Source organism: Oncorhynchus clarkii, chromosome 9 (assembly GCF_045791955.1).
Source record: "Oncorhynchus clarkii lewisi isolate Uvic-CL-2024 chromosome 9, UVic_Ocla_1.0, whole genome shotgun sequence".
In the NCBI taxonomy this organism is placed as follows: Eukaryota; Metazoa; Chordata; class Actinopteri; order Salmoniformes; family Salmonidae; genus Oncorhynchus; species Oncorhynchus clarkii.
The window spans coordinates 60,648,748-60,670,653 of NC_092155.1; the positions used below are offsets into that span (position 1 = coordinate 60,648,748).

The 21,906-nt window shown below is 41.8% G+C and overlaps 1 protein-coding gene across 1 annotated transcript; it reads left to right on the forward strand.

Annotated features, from left to right (window-relative positions):
• The first annotated feature begins 1,787 nt into the window (after positions 1–1,787).
• On the forward strand, positions 1,788–20,578 carry LOC139416665 (uncharacterized). Its single transcript, XM_071165610.1, has 4 exons — positions 1,788–3,029; positions 9,038–9,084; positions 9,335–9,420; positions 17,915–20,578. The coding sequence occupies exons 1-4, from the start codon at positions 2,182–2,184 to the stop codon at positions 19,748–19,750; spliced, it is 2,817 nt and encodes a 938-aa protein (XP_071021711.1). The 5' UTR covers positions 1,788–2,181; the 3' UTR covers positions 19,751–20,578.
• The last annotated feature ends 1,328 nt before the right edge of the window (positions 20,579–21,906 follow it).

A 21,906-nucleotide genomic window follows, 5' to 3' on the forward strand; every position in this document is an offset into this window, starting at 1 on the left:
TAGGCCTATTATTTTTGCCTGACGATTCAACCTGAATTGCATTCAGTTGCTCAGGTGGCAGAGCAATGTGGATGGACAGCCAGGCAACTATTATTGGATCATAACAGAGACACAAAGGTGAATGGCAGCATTACTTATGCCACCTAGTGGATCAGATGGAGTAATGATCCAAAACAAGGAGTCTATGGAGTATGAGAATGATAACCACACCATTCATTTACCATCAATAACTGAGCACAGTATATTATTTTGTACTAGGAAGGTCTACAATATGCTTGATTATCCATATAGGCCTAGCTATGATTATTTAGATCAAACATGTCATACAACCTACACACACCGCCGCTTTTATCAGGTACACCATCCCATTCACGAAAATGGTTTGCTCCTACAGTGAGTCGTGTGGCCATGGCTCTATAAAGCAGGCAGACAGGCATCGAGGCATTCAGTTACTATTCGATTGAATGTTAGAAGGGGCAAAACGAGTGACCTAAGTGACATTGAGCATGGTATGATCGTCAGTGTCAGGCGCCGGATCCAGTATCTTAGAAATGGCAGCCCTCCTGGCCTTTCACACACGACAGTGTCGAGGGTTTACTGAGAATGGTTTGACAAACAAAAAACATCCAGTCAACGGCAGTCCTGTGGGCGAAAACAGCTCGTTGATGAAAGAGGTCGAAGGAGAATGGCAAGAATGGTGCAAGCTAACAGGTGGGCCAACAACAGACAAATGACGGCGCAGTACATGTGCAGAACGGCATCTTGGAACGCACAACTCAGCGATCCTTGTCCTGAATGGGCTATTGCAGCTGACGACTAGAAGAAGCAGCTACAGTGGGAACGCGATCAACAACACTGGACAATTGAGAAGTGGAAAAACATTGCCTAGTCTGTCGAATCTCGGTTCCTGTTGTGTCCTGCTGATGGCAGAGTCAGGATTTGGCATAAGCAGCATGAGTCCATGGACCCCTCCTGCCTGGTACAGGCTGATGGCGGTGGTGTACTGGTGAAGGGAATCTTAATTGGACCTATATTGTCACAGCAAAATAATCCTGCTGTAACAGGATTTGAACGTTTAGTCCATAATGTTACTTGATCGGTGGTTAGGCTATTAGCTGGCCAAAAGTAGGCTACATGAAAAGTGCAATACTGTTATAACCATGTGTTAGCATGGGTTTTCAGTGAATTTATGTCCATCACAAAGCTCATCTGCATTTCAAGAAAATTCTCAGCAACAAAAGAATGATCAAATAAAAATTCCTGTAGAATTATGAAATTAAAATTCCCTACATATTATATTGTAACCTATAGCCTACCGTAGGTTATGTGCTTATTGTCGTATGTTTAAATACAACGATGTAATGGAAAATATGGCTATTTGAGGAAGCATCACATTCTGATAGGCATCCCAAGACCCATTGTGACACAATGTGACGTTACATAATAAAAAAGAACATGATGTGACGTCATGGGAATATTCCATTCACAGAGAGTAAAGGACTGAAAAATCATAATACAACAACAAAAAACATCCTGTGGTTCGATCAGACGGGAAACCCTTCAGGTAATGTAAAGGAACTTAAAAACAAATCTAACATTGATGTACAATACTGTTGTCATTTGTTATGGCATATTACATAGCCCAATAATAAGAATAATACAGAAGAAAACATAGGATTGACCATAATATCATTTTGCACTGTTTAGGCGTGGTTGATTTCCGTCTAATATGATTTATGAATATTAAAGCATGTTTCCGAACAGAGTGTAGTAGCCTGGAGGTGGGCGTGTACGGTCTCGGCAAACCGAAACAGAGGGTGGAGTCGCCAGTCCAGGGTTGTACCAACTTCAATAGCAAATTTGGAGCAGGCAATACACAGCTAAAATTAGACGGTTATTCCTCTGGGAATAAGACCTAACTAAAGTTCCAGCTAAGGTCTTCTAAACAAGGAGGACTACCCTGTACGAGCCACAAATGTTGGTATTATAGAGACTAGCACATGCTCCTCAGTGCTCCATTGCCGTCATGCTGTACAACACGTTCTGAAACTCAGGACAAGTGGCAGTTCTGTTCGTAACGCTGGGTTAAAGCTGTACAAACCCATACCACTTGATTCTATTGGATTCTATCCTCTGACTGGTGCTGTTTACAGTCGACTCGAAGGGTGAATAGCCGAGATAATGTCTTTTTTAACCATACCATCCCAGGAGGGTCTTTTCACCATGGTGAAGAAAGAGGGGTCATCCGGAGAAGGACGGTGTTATGACGAAGGCCAGTGTAATTCGGATGAAGAATACGAAGACAGCGAGGAGACAAACGTGCGTCTCATCCCCAGGTGCTCTCCTATCCCAAGGAAACGCGGACGGTCCATCTATGATGAGACCGCAGAGTATCTGAAAATCAAAGATGCAATTCCCAGCAGGAGAGTGTCGTTTGCCGATACAACAGGTAGAGACCTAACCGATGTTAAGGAATTCGTCCAATTTGATTCGGATGATGAGGATGATGCCAGGTGGGAAGAAGAGGAGGCAAAATACCGACCGAAAATCCGTGAACCGACCTACCGCATAAACCCGGAGTGGACCATTCCCACTGCGGCTGCCCTGACAAAAGCAGTGCACATTAATAAAGTAGAGGTGGAGAGTTTGTCACCTATTGAAGACGAGCCCTTGGCATTTATCGTGTTTATCCGAGTGCTTAATATTTCATTTAACAAAACTGTGTGCATTCGATCAACTATGGACAGCTGGAGCACCTACTTTGATTGTCCAGCAGATTATGTCCAGGGCGACGGTGAGACTGATAAATTTTCCTTCAAGCTCTCCTTCTGCCCACCGTATCTTCACCATGGGGCTCGCATTGAGTTTGTTGTCCGTTACGAAACTCCAGATGGCGATTACTGGGCGAACAACTCGCAAATGAATTACGCGGTAACTCTTCTCGTGTCCTACGAAGACGATGTAGCACAAGCTAGCCCTTTTGATATGCCAGACCTTACAAGTATCCTGAAAACTGAAAGCAGTTACAGGTAAATTCCCTTGATCATCATCCAAGCATCCTATCAATCTGTTGACGTCAAACAAAATAGACATAGGCCTACTTACTGTAGGCTATGTACAGTAGGCCTATAGCCTAAGCCTAAGGAATGCAAACATGCAAAGGAATGGAAGATAATAGCAAGCCTATAATAAGATGATAATACAATCTGCTATTACACTTTCACATGAATCACATTTGATAATAGTTTTGAGGGACTACTGTGGTCGCTACTACAGTGAGGAAAGTTGTCTAAGGGGTTGTGAGGAAGTCAGGGTGAATGGTCTCAGGACCACTTCTTCCAGGAACACTTGTTCTAGTGCACTGTAAAAATAGAAATACTCAAAACACCATGATTGTGTGATGAAACCATGAAAATAAGTGCATCTTTCCTGAGAGCTGTTGTTTGGAGGGTGTTTGAATGTAAACCCACCAACGTGTACGTAAAGAGATTCTCCAGTACTTTTGTATACTTTTTAGCCAGTAGGTCTGAAAGGACTGCTCACGAGCCAAAAGTGGCCCCGAGAATTGCGTACTACGTCACATATGAACAGATATGTGCACCACGTCACTGCTCTCTCGCTCACTCTGCTGTGTATGCATCTTGCTAGCTGTCACTGAAATGGCTGAAGCTCATTGGCTAGAACTTCAAATGCTAGGGGTCTGGCGCACGTGAGGGAAAATGGCGCAGAACAGCTTCCAGAAAAAACATAGCTTCCAAACTAATTGAGGTACACAGTGATTCTGCTCAGAGATTGTGCATGTATGAACTACACATTGACACATCCAGCCCAAAGCGGGAGGTTAAAAAAATATTTATTTATCGCCAAAGTTCCGGAGCATGTCTTTACTAATAATTAATTCAACTAATTTCAATGATTTCTTAATTTCATTTTACCAAAGAAATCATCCAACTTAATATCTTTCTAAAAATGTAAGTAGATTTATTTCTGAGGATAAACGAAGATAGAGAACTAATAGAGAACTAATAGATTGAACTAATTAGACGTCTGGTTTTAATCTCCTTGCATTTCCTATCTTGCCAAATCTTGGATTGTGAGTAATATTTTTTTATTTTTACTTTATGATTATTTTACACAATGTTGTATGCACGTTTGAAGAAAGAAAAGTATACTTATATATTAGTATTAAGCAGCTTTTTTTGTCATGAGGTGTAATGGATCATGATTAAATGATATTAAAACCATCAGTCAAAATGATGATCAATAATGAGACGTCCCATTCCCACATTTCCAACTTTTAATGGTAGAGGCAAATACAGTATCCTGCAATCCTTGCTTTAAAACCTCCAGCTACTGCTGGTGGATTGAGCACTGTGCTCAGCAGTGCCTGCGAAAATGGGATAAACTGGCAAATGATCAGATACATTCATCAGCTAAAATGCTCCCGAAGAAGGTATCTAATTCTGCGCTAGACAGGATGTGAAACATCATAATATTGTTTTGAAGCTTTAGAGAGAGGAAATGGCACCAAAAGAGAAGGAATCTAATTCTGAACTTAACAGAATTTGAAATACCAACACAGTGTTTTCAACCTTTTCTGGTAGTGCTCCCGGTCCTGGCAAGATGTTGCACAACACTTGATTAAGTGAAGTTACAACACACCCCATGTCATGTTTCAAAACATCTCAGGATGATGTGTCTCAATACACCTGCAAAGGTAAAGGGATACTTCGGGATTTTGTCAATAAAGCCCTTCATCTACAATACTACAGAGGTAGTTTTGTGAGTCAATGCTAACCAGTTACCATAGACCTCCAGTCATTGCGCTAATGCTAGTTTACAATTGCACTAACGCTGCACGCAGAGACAAAAATGGTATCCACAAACTCATCTGACTGTGGGAAAGTAGATAAAGGGCTTCATTGCCAGGATCCTGAAGTATCCCTTTAAGGTTTGTCCTCCTTTGAGGGAGTGGCTGCTCAGTTATCACTAGTTTTGGGGTTACAAAGCACCTCGTTTTAACAGAGTGGTTGGTTGCAGACAGTGACTTACATTGCAATATAATTGGCCTACCCAACCAGTGCAGTTACGCAAAATCAGATTGGTTTGCATCAGTGGTTTTTGTGGGATAATCTCATAATATTTCAACCAGGTTATATTTTGTGATCCAGTCTCCAGTACATTGAAGGGGGGCGGAGATGGCAGACACATGCACACACACACTCTCAGAATGCCAGCAATCCAGGGGTGTATGAGCTGTGAGGGGGATCGAAATAGCTTGTACAAGGCAGGTGTCACTTTCAGCCCCGCCGTTCTCTGACACTTACCCCTGACCTTTCAATGGAAAACCACAGTTGACATCAACCCAATCCGGTTTCAATGGAATAGGTCATCTCTGAGGCTCTACCTGACTCCTCCCCTTATTGCTCTTTTTGGCCTTATTCCTCCAAAGCAATCTGATCGTCTGCAGGGCTCTCCTTTTCATTGACAGGATCGTTTCATTTTCAGTGTAGCCTGATAGATAGGCTAGATGGATAGATAGAAAGTGTCCTTCTCTCATAAATGACCAATTGTCTAATTCACACCTCTATTCTTAAAATGATGGTTGTCGCACTCGTATTTGGCAGTCAATTGTGCATCACAGTGTATGCATCAACTGCCACCATGTGATCAATGGAAAACATCACCCCATCATTAAACCCCAAGGCATAATATAAAAACAGTGTATCTAGATTTCTGTAGTTTTCCACTGCCTCTCAACACTTGGCATCTGTCTGAAATGGCGGTTTGCCATTGAGAAGGATGGGAACATAGGCTACTGAGTTATTGTTTGGCATCTCACACTCACAAGCATGGAACACATGATGAAACTTGTGATCCTGCGTGTGAGTAGTCACGGGGTTTGGGGGTCACCTCCCCCTGAAAACCCTTAAAAAGACTGGATTCCTGGGATATAGGACATAGATGGATCCAGTCACATGGGTCTCCATTACTACTGTATGCAGCCTTGAGAGGAGAAAAGGTGGGACAAAGAAGTGGGGCATCGAAAAAGGTGTTTGGTGGGGGGCACGGAAAACCCCCCTATTAAAAAATGGGTTCTGTAGTTAACTAAACGGAAACCTTTTGAGTGAAATCTGCCATCCTATGCGGGATGTTAGGGAAGTAAGTAAGTAGCCTTGTCTGAGCAACAGCTATAGGGCTGGATTCTATCTCCTATTTCTGTAGCTTTAGGCAGCTTGATATACAAGTACACCCCCTGGACAGGACGCTAGTCATGAAGAGAATCTCCAAAATAGCTTGCTTTATCAAGGTCATTAGGCCACAGCATCAGTTACCAATACACTTGTGGCTGTTATTTTCCACTGCCTCTGCCAGTTGTTTTGTCACAATTTGTTATATGCAATATCTTATTTCACTACCCCCTGACACTGGAGACCCTTGCTAATATCAGGTTTTCTGCCAATGTCTCTAAATTGATTTTGACTAAATGATGAAGCTAATTTCAGACGTGACTTTTCGGGGGCCTCCCGAGTAGCACAGTGGTCTAAGGCCCTCCATCGCAGTGCTAGCTGTGCCACTACAGATTCTGGGTAAGAGTCCAGGCTCTGTCGCATCCGGCCGTGACCGGGAAACCCATGGGACGGCGCACAATTGGCCGAGTGTCGTCCGGGTTAAGGGTAGGGTTTGTCCGGCAGGGATGTCCTTGTCCCATCGCGCACTAGCGACTCCTGTGGTGGGCCGGGCGCAGTGCACGCACAGTCGCACGGTGTACAGTGTTTCCTCCGACACATTGGTGCTGCTGGCTTCCGGGTTAAGTGGGCATTGTGTCAAGAAGCAGTGCTGCTTGGTTGGGTTGTGTTTCGGAGGGCGCACGGCTCTTGACCTTCGCCTCTCCCGAGTCCGTACGGCAGTTGCAGCGATGAGACGAGATTGTAACTACCAATTGGAGACCACGAAACTGGGGAGAAAAAGGGGTAGCAGGTTAGGAGAATTTACGTGGTAGGTTTGGAGAATTAGATTAAGATTAAGAAAATAGTTAGGGTTAACTAAAATGTGAAAATTCTCCCAGATGCGACTCGAACAAGCAATTTTTGACTTCACTTTGACCTGAACTGCATCCCTTCTAGTCACGATCCTCTAACTCATGTCAAACTCATTCCACAGAGGGCCAAGTGTCTGTGAGTTTTCGCTTCATCTTTGTACTTGATTGATCAATTAAAGTCCCTAATTAGTAAGGAACTCCCCTCACCTGGTTGTCTAGGTCTTAATTAACACCCCAAACTCTTCAGAGAAATGACAAGTGAATGGTAGGTAAAGGGAAAACGCGAAGATCAGGAGGAAGGCGTATCCACTCGCATTTCCAAGAGTGATCATGAGGTATATGTCTTGTGCTATAGTATAAGATTATCTTGGCTTCCATCTTGTAGGCTATTACTCAACAAGTAGTGACCAACACTCCACTCCACTAATGTGTGAGATGTGAGAGTAAGGCTCTGTGAGAACCATGCTTTCTGTAGGCCTACAGTGCATTCGGAAAATATTAAGACATTTTCCCACATTTTGTTACGTTTCAGCCTATTCTTAAATTGATTCAATTGTTTTTTCCCTCATCAATCTACATACAATACCCGATGATGACAAAGCAAAAACATTTTTTTTAGACATTTTTACAAATGCATAAATAAATAAAAAATTCACATTTAAATAAGTATTCAGACCATTTACTCAGTACATTGTTGAAGCGCCATTGGCAGTGATTATAGCCTCGAATCTTCTTGGGTATGACGCTACAAGCTTGGCACACCTGTATTTGAGGAGTTTCTCTCATTCTTCAGTGCAGATCCTCTCAAGCTCTGTCAGGTTGGATGGGGAGCGTCGTTGTACAGTCCAGGCTCTGGCTGGGCCACTCAAGGCCATTCAGGGACTTGTCCCAAAGCCACCCCTGCATTGTCCTGTTGGAAGATGAGGTTTTCATCAAGGATTTCTCTGTACTTTGCTCTGTTCATCTTTCCTTTAATCCTGACTAGTCTCCCAGTCCTTGCCACTGAAAAACATCCCCACGGAATGATGCTGCCACGACCATGCTTCACCGTAGGGATGGTGCCAGGTTTCCTCCAGACGTGACACTTGGCCTTCAGGCCAAAGAGTTCAATCTTGGTTTCATCAGACCAGAGAATCTTGTTTCTCATGGTGTGAGAGTAAATTTTGGCAAACTCCAAGTTTGTCATATGGCTGTCATATGCCTTTTACTGAGGAGTGACTTCCGTCTGGCCACTCCACCGTAAAGTTCTGATTGTTGGGAGTGCTGCAGAGATGATTGTCCTTCTAGAATGTTCTCCCATCTCCACAGAAGAACGCTGGAACCCTGTCAGAGTGACCATCAGGTTCTTGGTCACCTCCATGACCAAGGCCCTTCTTCCAAACTTCTTCCATTTAAGAATTATGAAGGCCACTGTGTTTTTGGGGACCTTCAATGCTGCAGACATTTTTTGGTAGCCTCCCCAGATCTGTGACTTGATACAATCCTTTCTCGGAGCTCTACAGACAATTCCGACCTCATGGCTTGGTTTCTGCTCTGACATGCACTGTCAACTGTGGGACCTTATATAGACAGGTGTGTGCCTTTCCAAATAATGTCCAATCAATTGAATCTACTACAGGTGGACTCCAATCAAGTTGTAGAAACATCTCAAGGATGATCAATGGAAACAGGGTGCACCTGAGGGTCTGAATACTTATGTAAATAAGGTATTCTGGTTTTTATTGTTGACACATTTTCAAAAAGTAAAAAAAAACAGGTTTTACTTTGTCATTATGGGGAATTGTGTGTAGATTGATGAGGAAAAATAAGTCTGTAACGTATCAAAATGTTGATTAAGGGAAGGGGTCTGAACACTTTCCGAATGCACTGTATGTCTCGTGTTCTAAAAAACAGTAACATTAGATCATGCTGATCAAATGTATATTTACAATAGGATCATGAGTGTCTTCATTGCAGTGCCATTGGTTAACAGTCATGTTATGTCTTTGCTTTCAGTATGGAGGATTCTGACTACTTTGCACAGTTCCCAGAGAAGGGTGAAGGTAAAGCAGGAGTGCTGCATATGAGTATCACACAGAGTTATTACAAAGTTGTAAAAGGATGAAACAAAAGAGAGAGAGTAAGGAGACATTTTTCTATCCTTATTTTGACTCTCGCTATATTCACAGTTTCAATCATACTGTTTCCTCTCAGGCCAGTCCAATGCATACAATGTACGTACAGAGTTTTACATGAAAGTGTACATTTAGAATAATGGGTAGTGTGATTAACTGTTGACCTTTGTTTTTGAAGATGAACCGGTGACTAAGCAAGTGCCAGACATGTTGAAGCCCAGTCCTCAGTGTCCAGTCATTCTTCAACCAGAGCTTGACATAGAGGTAACGGTGGAATAACTCATCAGTATTTCTTACCAGTTATCTTTGAACTTGTATTCATATATTTATACTACATTCTCTATGTTGTACATTTAATCTTGGTACATTTAGGGATGACACACTCTCGGGTTGTGAAAGTGTAGAGGAGCACTTTGTGTACAGTTAAAGGAATTCTGTTTTCTTGAACTGTTCAGTCAATTCAGCACCTGGAAAAGTTCCACTGGATATGCACATCTTAGGCCTCATATGTGTTTGGAACAGTTTGTCATCGTCAAGATGAGGATTTAATGGGGCACACACCATCAGAGGCATTGTTGTGATAACATGTTAGTACAATGTTGATGCTAGTATAATAACAGGGTTACCGTACAGTTACAGCAACTTAATATGAAGTGTAAACCGGTAGATACAGTATAACAGAACTGCAGAAATTATTTGTAAGAATGGTCATAAATATGTGCATGCCTATTTCATCAGCTAATTGAATAGAATGGCAATATGGATATGAATGAATGTGGCACATAGCTAGCAGAGGCATAGATGTATGAATCTGTAGTTAATGCCTTCCCCTCAGCAGATCTGCTGAAATCATATACTTCACTGTAATTTCTATGCATTCAATCTCATGCATGTTTAGCTATCTCATTATTGAATCCCAGAGTGTGTTGGTTAGTGTTACAGTTTAAAGTTTCAGGTTAAATAACTAGACTATGTTATTTTATTCAATTATGGCTGAATCCTAACTTGAGAACTGTACTTCCAGCTAAAACTTTCACATAAATCTCCTATTGACATCAATGCATGATTTTCAGCGAAACTGCAAATTCATTAGATCTTAGGTTTCAGCCCATATTAGATTTTTCGTTCATTAGGGCATAAAATAATTATATTAGAATTGTTCTTAATTTTACATGCGACAACAAGTAGTGGCAAATATGTTCTGTTCCTAAATATGGGTGAATTGACTAATGAAGTGCAATAATTTTCAAACTAATATTTTTTTTCTCCAATGACAATTCATTTCACAGCTCATTGAAGCTTCAGCCACAATTTAGGTAACGTGCACGCTTGATGGCCACAAACTGCATGAGCTGTTTTTACTACTTGTATCATTTGTCTTTCAGTTCTTATTAGGGTTGAATAGTGGTAACCCAGAACCAAGATTTACTGGAATTTACCACTCAAAACCACTCCCTTTTCCCAGGATAAATAACTGGGATAAATAACTGTGAGAAACCTGGTAAATTATAATCAAATCAAATCAAATTGTATTTGTCACATGCGCCGAATACAACAGTTGTAGATCTTACAGTGAAAAGCTTACTTACAAGCCCTTAACCAACAATGCAGTCTGGGTAGCCATTTGATTAGCTGTTCAGGAGTCTTAAGGCTTGGGGGTAGTGCTTGCCATGCTGTAGCAGAGAGAACCGTCTATGTGTAGGCTGGCTGTAGTCTCTGACATTTTTTAGGGCCTTCCTCTGACACTGCCTGGTATAGAGGTCCTGGATGGTAGGAAGCTTGCCCCCGGTGATGTACTGGGCTGTACGCACTACCCTCTGTAGTGCCTTGCGGTCGGAGGCCGAGCAGTTGCCATATCAGGCAGTGATGCAACCCGTCCGGATGCTCTCGATGGTGCAGCTGTAAAACCTTTTGAGGATCTGAGGACCCATGCCAAATCTTTTCAGTCTCCTGTGTGGGAATAGGTTTTGTCATGCCCTCTTCACAACTTTCTTGGTCTGCTTGGACCATGTTAGTTTGTTGTTGATGTAGACGCCAAGGAACTTGAAGCTCTCAACCTGTTCCACTACAGCCCCATCGATGTGAATGGGGGCGTGCTCGGGCCTCCTTTTCCAGTAGTCCACAATCATCTCCTTTGTCTTGATCACATTGAGGGAGAGGTTGTTGTCCTTGCAACACACTGTCAGGTCTCTCACCTCCTCCCTATCGTTGTCAGTGATCAGCATCACAACATCACTGTTGTGTCATCAGCAAACTTGATGATGGTGTTGGAGTCGTGCCTGGCCGTGCAGTAATGAGTGAACAGAGAGTACAGGAGGGGACTGAGCACGCACCCCTGAGGGTCCCCCGTGTTGAGGATCAGCGTGGCTGATGTGTTGTTACCTACCCTTACCACCTGTGGGCGGCCCATCAGGAAGTCCAGGATCCAGTTGCAGAGGGAGGTGTTTAGTCCTTAGCTTAGTGATGAGCTTTGAGGGCACTATGGTGTTGAATGCTGAGCTGTAGTCAATGAATAGTATTCTCACATAGGTGTTCCTTTTGTCCAGGTGGGAATGGGCAGTGTGGAGTGCAATAGAGATTGCATCGTCTGTGGATCTGTTGGTGCGGTATGCAAATTGGAATGGGTCTAGAGTTTCTGGAATAATGGCGTTGATGTGAGCCTTGACCAGCATTTCAAAGTGTTTCATGGCTACAGATGTGCTACTGGTCAGTAGTAATTTAGGCAGGTTACCTTAGTGTTCTTGGGCACAGGGACTATGGTGGTCTGCTTGAAACATGTTGGTATTACAGACAAATTATAAGAATGTATTTATAGCAACAGCATGGCGTGAAATGGAACTGTTAAATGATATGCAATGCCTAAATCTGGCTACGGCCTCTGCATGAATCAACGCTCAGGGTCAACTCATCTTGGTAACTTTATTTATTGTGATAGGTAGGCCTACATTTGCTGCAGTATAGCCTATTTTACACTAATATAAAGACAGAATCCGTGTCTAATTTACCCATCTACATCTGGCATTGTTTTTTAATTGTAAAGATGATTATGTTTTTAATTGCAGCTCCAGAATTTAAAACAGCCTTTCACTTGAATATTGTTGCTTTAAATCAGTGCACGAGGGAGCAGTCTCTCGCAGTCTTTCTCGCTCTCCATCAACTCCATTCATATTGCATCCAAATAGATAATTATGTTCTATATTGATATATACCTTATATATAGATTTCCTAGCCTACCTATTTTAGGTAACACATTCAATGCAGTATTTGCATTATATTTAGTTAAATAATGATGGGTTATTCATGAGAAGCGTCTAACTTATAGCCTCTGTCTCTGCGCAAGCACCTGTGCCTCGCTGGCCTTTCCTTAAAAAACGCTCCTTAGCTCTTGGAGTCCAATGCAGGAAAAGCTAGACTAGAATAGCTTGTTGGACATACAGTGGCACGAAACAGTATGTGTACCCTTTGGAATTATCTGGATTGCTGCATAAATTGGTTATAAAATTAGATCGGATCTTCATCTAACTCACAACAACAGACAAACACAGTCTGCTTAAACTAATAACACACAAATTATTGTATTTTTCTTGTCTATATTGAATACATAGTTTAAACATTCACAGTGTAGATTGGAAAAAGTATGTAAACCCCTAGGATAATGACTTCTCTAAAAGCTAATTGGAGTCAGGAGTCAGCCAACCTGGAGTACAATCATTGAGACGAGATTGGAGATGTTGGTTAGAGGTGCCCTGCCCTATAAAAAACACTCACAAAAATTTAGTTTGCTATTCACAAGAAGCATTGCCTGATGTGAACCATGCCTCAACAAAAGAGATCTCAGAAGACCCAAGATTATAAATGGTTGACTTGCATAAAGCTGGAAAGGGTTACCAAAGTATCTCTAAAAGCCTTGATGTTCATCAGTCCGCGGTAAGACAAATTGTCTATAAATGGAGAGTTCAGCACTGTTGCTACTCTCCCTAGGAGTGGCCATCCTGCAAAGATGACTGCAAGAGCACAGCGCAGAATGCTCAATGAGGTTAAGAAGAATCCTAGTGTCAGCTAAAGACTTGCAGAAATCTCTGGAACACAATAACATCTCTGTTGACGAGTCTACGATTCGTAAAACACTAAACAAGAATGGTGCTCATGGGAGGACATCACGGAAGAAGCCACTGCTGTCCAAAAAAAACATTGCTGCACATCTGAAGTTCGCAAAAGAGCATCTGGATGTTCCACAGCGCTACTGGCAAAATATTCTGTGGACAGATTAAACTACAGCTGAGTTGTTTGGAAGGAACACAACACTATGTGTGGAGAAAAAACGCACAGCACACCAACATCAAAACCTCATTCCAACTGTAAAGTATGGTGGAGGGAGCATCATGGTTTGGGGCTGCTTTGTTGCCTCAGGGCCTGGACAGCTTGCTATCATCATCGGAAAAATTAATTCCCAAGTTTATCAAGACATTGGAGCTCAACAGAAGTTGGGTGATGCAACAGGACAACAACCCAAAACACAGAAGTAAATCAACAACAGAATGTCTTCAACAGAAGAAAATACGCCTTCTGGAGTGGCCCAGTCAGAGTCCTGAAGAATATTGCTGAACTGAAATAGTTTTTTAAAGAGGAATGTTCCAAAATTCCTCCTGACCGTTGTGCAGGTCTGATCTGCAACTACAGAAAACGTTTGGTTGAGGTTATTGTTGCCAAAGTAGGGTCAACCAGTTATTAAAACCAAGGGTTCACATACTTTCCCCACCCTGCACTGTGAATGTTTACACGGTGTGTTCAATAAAGACATGGAAATGTATAATTGTTTGTGTGTTATTAAGCAGACTGTGTTTGTCTATTGTTGTGACTTAGATGAAGATCAAATGTTATGACCAATTCATGCAGAAGTCCAGGTAATTCCAAAGGGTTCACATACTGTTTCTTGCCACTACATTTGTTTTTGCATTTCTTATACCAATAGACTATTCCAAGAGGGACGCAAGCTCTTTTTTTGCTGAACGTTAAATACAGCAGCCAATAGAACGGGTAGTTTGAAAGAAAAGCGAACGTGTGATGGCGGAAGGCTATGTCAATTATTTATTCAGACCCATAACCATTCAGTCTTCGTGAAGAGAAGTGAAAGCCTTCTGCGTCTAATTCTAGTCCTATATTTTTCAAGGATGTCATTAGAATGATGAAAATAAGGACAACGAAATGTATTACATTTAACTGTTGAAAGCGAGAAAGGAATGAAGCAACAATAGAGAGGAAAAGGAGGTAGGCTAATAACATTAGGGGGAATGCTATGAAAGGTATATATATATTTCAGCTTACTAATTATACAAATAGCCCCTATAATATTTCTAAATTTAAATCAAATTCGCTAGTCTATACTTCTAACTTTGTAGGCCGAATATGCTCCACCAGAATCACATGTTGTCTTCTGCTTTGTCATGGTTTGAACGATGTGCGTAATTCCAGTCCATATAATACAGTATAATACAGTACAGTAATGCAGTTCACACTCGAAAAGACTAGCCTACTGGAGCTAGTTTAATTTATTTACCCAAGAGCGCATATAGCTAGCTACATCTATGGGCTTTTATGTTTTTCTGTCGCAGGTAATGTGCAGTAGCCAATATCATATATGTATTGGAAAATGGCACAATCATTTGGTATATTTTGGGCTCGTGCTCATTAAATGTCGTTAATGTCAGGCTCATTAAATGTCGTTAATGTCGGGCTCATTAAATGTCGTTAATGTCAGGCTCATTAAATGCCGTTAATGTCGGGCTCATTAAATGCTGTTAATGTCGGGCTCATTAAATGTAGTTAATGTCGGGCTCATTAAATGTCGTTAATGTCGGGCTCATTAAATGTCGTTAATATATGGCTCATCAGGGTCAGGTAGCATCAGGTTTTAATTTTCAAAGCTGATGAAAGCTCTAATCAAATCCAGACATATTTACAGTTGATGTCGGAAGTTGACATACACCTTAGCCAAATACATTCAAACTCAGTTTTTCACAATTCCTGACATTTAATCCAAGTAAAAAATTCCCTGTCTTAGGTCAGTTAGGAGCACCACTTTATTTTAAGAATGTGAAATGTCAGAATAATAGTAGAGAGAATGTTTTATTTCAGCTTTTATTTCTTTCATCACAATCCCAGTGGGTCAGAAGTTTACATACACTCAATTCGTTTTTGGTAGCATTGCCTTTAAATTGTTTAACTTAGGTCAAACATTTCGGGTAGCCTTCCACACGCTTCCCACAATAGGTTGGGTGAATTTTGGCCCATTCCTCCTGACAGAGCTGGTGTAACTGAGTCAGGTTTGTAGGCCTCCTTGCTCGCACACGATTTTTCAGTTCTTCCCACACATTTTCTATAGGATTGAGGTCAGGGCTTTGTGATGGCCACTCCAATACCTTGACTTTGTTGTCCTTAAGCCATTTTGCCACAACTTTGGAAGAATGATTGGGGTCATTGTCCATTTGGAAGACCCATTTGCGACCAAGCTTTAACTTCCTGACTGATGTCTTGCCATCTATTTTGTGAAGTGCACCAGTCCCTCCTGCAGCAAAGCACCCCCACATTATGAGGCTGCCACCCCCGTGCTTCATGGTTGGGATAGTGTTCTTCGACTTGCAAGCCTCCCCCTTTTTCCTAAAAAACATAACAATGGTCATTATGGCCAAACAGTTCCATTTTTGTTTCATCAGACCAGAGGACATTTCTCCAAAAGTACGATTTTTGTCCCCATGTGCAGTTGCAAACTGTAGTCTGGCTTTTTCTATGGCTGTTTTGGAGCAGTGGCTTCTTCCATGCTGAGCGGCCTTCTGGGATTTATGTCGATATAGGACTCATTTTACTGTGGATATAGATACTTTTGTACCGGTTTCCTCCAGCATCTTCACAAGGTCCTTTGCTGTTGTTCTGGGATTGATTTGCACTTTTTGCACCAAAGTATGTTCATCTCTAGGAGACAGAACCCATCTCCTTCCTGAGCGGTATGATGGCTGTGTGGTCCCATGGTGTTTATACTTGTGTACTATTGTTTGTACAGATGAACGTGGTACCTTCAGGTGTTTGGAAATTGCTCCAAATGATGAACCAGACTTGTGGAGGTCTACAATTGTTTTTTTGAGGTCTTGGCTGATTTCTTTTGATTGTCCCATGATGTCAAGCAAAGAGGCACTGAGTTTGAAGGTAGGCCTTGAAATACATCCACAGGTACACCTCCAATTGACTCAAATTATGTCAATTTGCCTATCAGTAGCTTCAAACGCCATGACATCATTTCCTGTTTAAAGGCACAGTCAACTTAGTGTATGTAAACTTCTGACCCACTGGAATTGTGATACAGTGAATTATAAGTGAAATAATCTCTCTGTAAACAATTGTTGGAAAAATTACTTGTGTCATGTACAAAGTAGATGTCCTAACCGACTTGCCAAAACTATAGTTTGTTAACAAGAAATGTGTGGAGTGGTTGAAAAACTAGTTTTAATGACTCCAATGTAAATGTATTTAAACTTCCGACTTCAACTATATATGCTTTATAATGCTTTTAATGACACTTCCAGATTTGGTGGGAAATACCAGGTTACCTGGGAGAAAAGTGATTTATTCTCGGGATGGAACATTTGTAAAATACCGGGAAATTTTTCAACCCTAGTTCTTATTCACCATGTGTGCATGATTTTGCATCAGAGTTTGAGTGTTTCATCATTTGCCACCTATTTCTCAATAACAGAAATGGCTCAGTCATGACAGACGATCTTTCTGTAGCAGTAGCCATTCTATTGTAGTATAACAGTAGCCTACCAGTGGAGGTTGCTGAGTGGATGACAGCTGATAATAATGGCTGGAATGGTATTGATGGAATGGTATCAAACACATTTTTTTTATGTGTTTGATATCATTCCATTCCAGCCAAAAGACTCTGTTCCAATGTCCGTCCTCCCCTCAGCAGCCTCCACCGTAGCCTACATACAATATATTTACTGATATTCTTCTAAAGAATATAAATCTAAGGGTATTTGAATTTGAATTAGCAAATGATCCATCGTCTTGGTATGGATGTTTCAACAAGTGTCATGTAAGTGTTTACTCAATCTAAAACATATGACGTCCATATGGTTTTATCTATACAGCCTGTTGTATATGTGTGTGCGTGTTTCTTTAGAAGCCATATATGTAATGTTTCATCCTTATCATCCACTGTCCTTCTAATGAACAATTGCCATATTTGAATGTCTTTAAGATCATTATTAGTTTTTTTGGGGGGGAGAGAGTTGCACAGTCTTCCATTGAGGGTAAGTGTAATTGTTCATTTGGTACCATTTATTTTGGATGAACAGATAAACACAATTATTTTGGATTTAAGGTTGATAGACAATTATTGGTTGTTGATTGCTGTCAGTGTATTTTGTCTCCTACATAAATGCATGGGTCATGTAAACATACATTTGACCTTTTATGATATGTCCTCCACAATGTTTTATAACATCAGCATGGATTCCAAACTTTCAGTATGCATTGAGTTGCTTTTCCTCTGTGGTGATATTAGTGTCCCTGTGCCTCAAAGCTAGCCTGGTACCAGATCTACAGTATTTGTGCTGTATAGCTAACTCTTAGATTCTTTGTCATGTCAAACAACGACCTTAGCAGTTGGCTGTACAGAGCAAACAGATCTGCAACCATTCTACCCAAAAGCTCCCATGGTGGTCACTGTTATTTCTTTATTTTTGTGTTATTCCTACAGACTGCCGATGACATACCCAGTTCTCCTCTCCCAGCCAACCTAGACCTTCCATTAGCAGATGGAGCACTGTCCAGTGCCACTGTATCCCTGGGTAAACAATCACCTCATGTGTTTTCCACATCCACAACACAAGCCAATGAAGTACTATCCAAACCTGTAGCATCTGAAGCCAACCAACTGACAACTGAACCAGAGCCTTCACAGGAACTGGACTGTGAATTACTAAAACTGGATTGTGAAATACCCAAACTGGACTCTGAATTAGAAGAACATGTTCCACCACCACTCCACATCAGCATTGCTGATGGCAAGAAGGAGGAAAAGGGAGGAACCTTCCAGGTGGAGCCCAAAGATAGTAGTCACCCCACACCTATGCATGTTCCTTCACCTCTCCCCAGCAATATGGATGAAGTCTTGGATGGTGAGAAAGAGAAGGAGGAGGATAGTAGTCCCTCTACACACCTGCACATTCTAACACCACCTCATGTCAGCATTGCTGAAGCATCAGATGACACGAATGAGGAAAAGGGAGGAGGAACATCCCAGGAAGAGCCCAAAGATAGTAGTTCTTCCACACCTCGGAGCTCGTCTCCAACACCTCTCCACAGCAGCATGACTGAAGCCTCAGATGTTGATGAGGAGGAAAAAGAGGAGGAGGAGGGAGGAGCCTTCACTTTGGAACACACAGAACCACACTCCGAACTTGACCCACCTCACACGGAGATCCAAGCCAACATGCCTTCTTCACTGGAAGATGTTTTATATCAGAGTGTGCTTTCTGCAACACCAAATGTAGTGGTGGGGAAGTTGGTGGAGGAGGGGGAGGATGTTGAGGAGGTGGAGATCGAGGTGCCGGAGCATGGGTCAAAGGTGGAGGAGGATCCAAGGCAGGAAGCAGAGAAAGATGCCGAGGAGGAAAACGAGAAGTCCTTCAGAATTCAGGAGACAAGCACCAGCTCCTCAAGTCGCCTAGAACATCCCTCAGATTCCACCCACTGTAAGCTCAGCAGAGCTGAAGAGGGTAGCAAATCCCAGATAAAGGTTTTCTCTGAGGCCTCCCCATCTCTCCCTGAAGAGTCTGATGATAAGCAGCTGACATCAATGGATGACGGCATGGCCAGAGAAGATGGAGTCCTGATGCTAGAGGCTGTTGGGCCCAAGCTAGAGAGCTTCCAGGCAGGTGGCGAAGTAGGTGTAGTTGTAGATGTAGTAGCCATCTGTCCATGGCACCCTCCCATGGTGACCGTGACACACCTTGGGCCCACAGGAGAGGACAGAATGACCCAGAGTCTGGCCAGCCACACTGCTGAGCTGCCCAATGACATCTCACAGACATCCCACCCTGTGTCTCACCAGCGCTTCAAGCGAGGGGTGGCAGCCGGCCTGAGCGAGCTGGCAGCTGTGCTCTCTGAGGACTCAGGCAACTCTAAGCAGCAGGATGACATCACTGCTAGGGAACACACCACTCCTGGGTTGGAGAGCCAGACACCTCTGGGAGTTCAGCGCAAAACCGTATCTTTTGCAGTCACAGAGAACATCTCAGAGTCATCCATGACCATGACCCAAGATGGTACTAGCAGTTCAAATGAGGAAGACGCTACTTCGGCTGACGAAGAGGAGGAGACTTTCCAGGTTTCCTCAGAAACAGGTCTACCAAGCAGATCATCAGAGGCTCAGATCACCAAGCCCCTAAGCCCCCAGGCTGAACCGACCCTGGACAGGACACTGATCCCATCCATCATATTCCTGAGTGTGGCCATTGGTCTCGTCGTCGGGCTTCATGAACCCAGCACCTTCCTCTTCATGGGACTATTCCTTGTCTCCCTCTGTTTCTGAGGTGTTTTGAGGGGTTCCTCCTTTTAAAACGTGTGAAGTGACTTAACCCCTTTTTAAGTGCCTTTTCATGTTACCAAACAATGTTGTATTATGTGCACAATTGGTTCCTGGTGTTTTATTTTAAATGTGTGCCTGTGGAAGTGTGTATATTTTTGTTTGTTTTCACAAAAGAGAAGGGATCTTGTTCGCTAAAAGTAGCGAGAAGTTAATTGGATTTCCAGTGTTCCATGCCAAGAGTTAGTCAAAAAAACTGTTTGAGTTCGTTAAAACATAGCCATGCAAAACTAAGGCCTAATTTTGTTCTTAAAGGGTTTGAGTATGATTTTGTGTATAGAACATGGAAATCCAAAGAATTGTTGAGAAGTGTGACTGTCGGCTGTTTGGAATCGGAATGTATGTATGTTCTAGATTGGGCTGGGAGACTGAAACTGGTGAAGCAGTAGATTGTAAGGTAAACACAGGTTCCTTGAGTAAGGACAGTAGCTACAAGATAAAGTATGTTCATATGACTGCCTAATGCAAAATGTTGTAATTTGTGCTCTGAGAATTGCCAGTCCTCACATTTTAGAATAGTGGTGTGCTGTGGTAATCCTTTTACAGTTGTCTACTGTTGCTGCTATCAGATGGTAGTTCATGCAAGTTAAAGCCTACACAGTTTCACAATTTATCTAGCCACAAATCTAGATAGACAGAAATTAGACTGACTGAGTTTTAACAACTCTTCACTGTGATGATACCTGAAAGGATGTTTGAAGTGATTTATGTGTTTGCGGTGTGTGTATGTCTGGGTATGGTGCGTTATGGTTCGCATAAAATCAGATGAATAAACTATGTGCTGGTCTTTATTTCTATCTTATCTCTTCCTTTTCTTCTTTCTTTCTTTCGCTCTGTTCTAATTAATATGATTCTAAATACTGACACACAAAATCACACCTGTACTCATTTTGAGGTAAGCCATTTCCATCCACAGTCACAAGACAAATTACTAACTGATAAAAATCTACCACGCATAAAGTTGTGACAAACGTTAAAGACACTTTTTGATATAGTATAAGACTATAGTTTAACAATAGTATGTTTTATCAGCCTCTAGCTCAGGGATCATGATCTAGATTCAGCCGTGGGCTGATTTTTTCTTGAACGGATGGTCAGGGGGCCGGAACATAATTACAAATCATTTGTAGACTGCAAATTGACTGCAATTGAAGCCCAAATAGATAGAAAATTTGACTAATTCATAATCATTTAGGAAATCCAAGTGATTTTAATTGAGGAAAACTGTTCCCAAGTATTTCCACGCATGTGATCATATACAAATGTAAGCAAGGTTTGAAATGATTATGTCTTGTGTCCAACAATGAAAATTCACAAGAAAAATATATGAATATAATGTTTTGCTCAGAATAATTGGGGAACAAAATAAAATCACCAGCGAGCAAAATTCAGTTGGGGTACCCTGCTCTAGCTGATTGGCCAGCTAGAACAGAGGGTAATCACAAAGTGTCTCAGGCCTGGATCAAATGGAAATATCCCCAGGCAACATGAGCTGCTGATATTACTGAAAAGGTCATGCATTGCAGTGAAGTCACGGTGTCATGCTACAGAGGCCAGAGCCGCCATTATAAACTGAGATCAGTCTTTAAAGGTTGATAATTTGCCAGGATAGCCCCCCAGCGAATGTTGTTGACTACACAGACAAAAGTGATGGCAGTCTTGTCCCTTTCTGGCTTGTTAACATACAGTATTTTTGTATAGCTATAAAATATCTAACCTTTAAGATATTTGACTCTTATAGAGGTGTTTTATAATCACTGTTGGGCTTTGTAACAGTTTCTATGACACATAGGTTGTTCAGAATTGATTATGGTCACAATGTATTTCCACTCCGAAGTCCTGATGTTTGATCTTTCACACATACCGTGCCTTCGAAAAGTATTCAGACCCCTTGACTATTTTTTGTTACATTAAAGCCTTATTCTAAAATGTATTACATCGTTTTTTCCCCCTCATCAATCTACACACAATACCCCATAATGACAAAGAAAAAACTTGTTTTATTTTTTATGTTTTCACATTTATAAAATATCAAAAACTGAAATATCATATTTACATAAGTATTCAGACCCTTTACTCAGTACTTTGTTGAAGCACCTTTG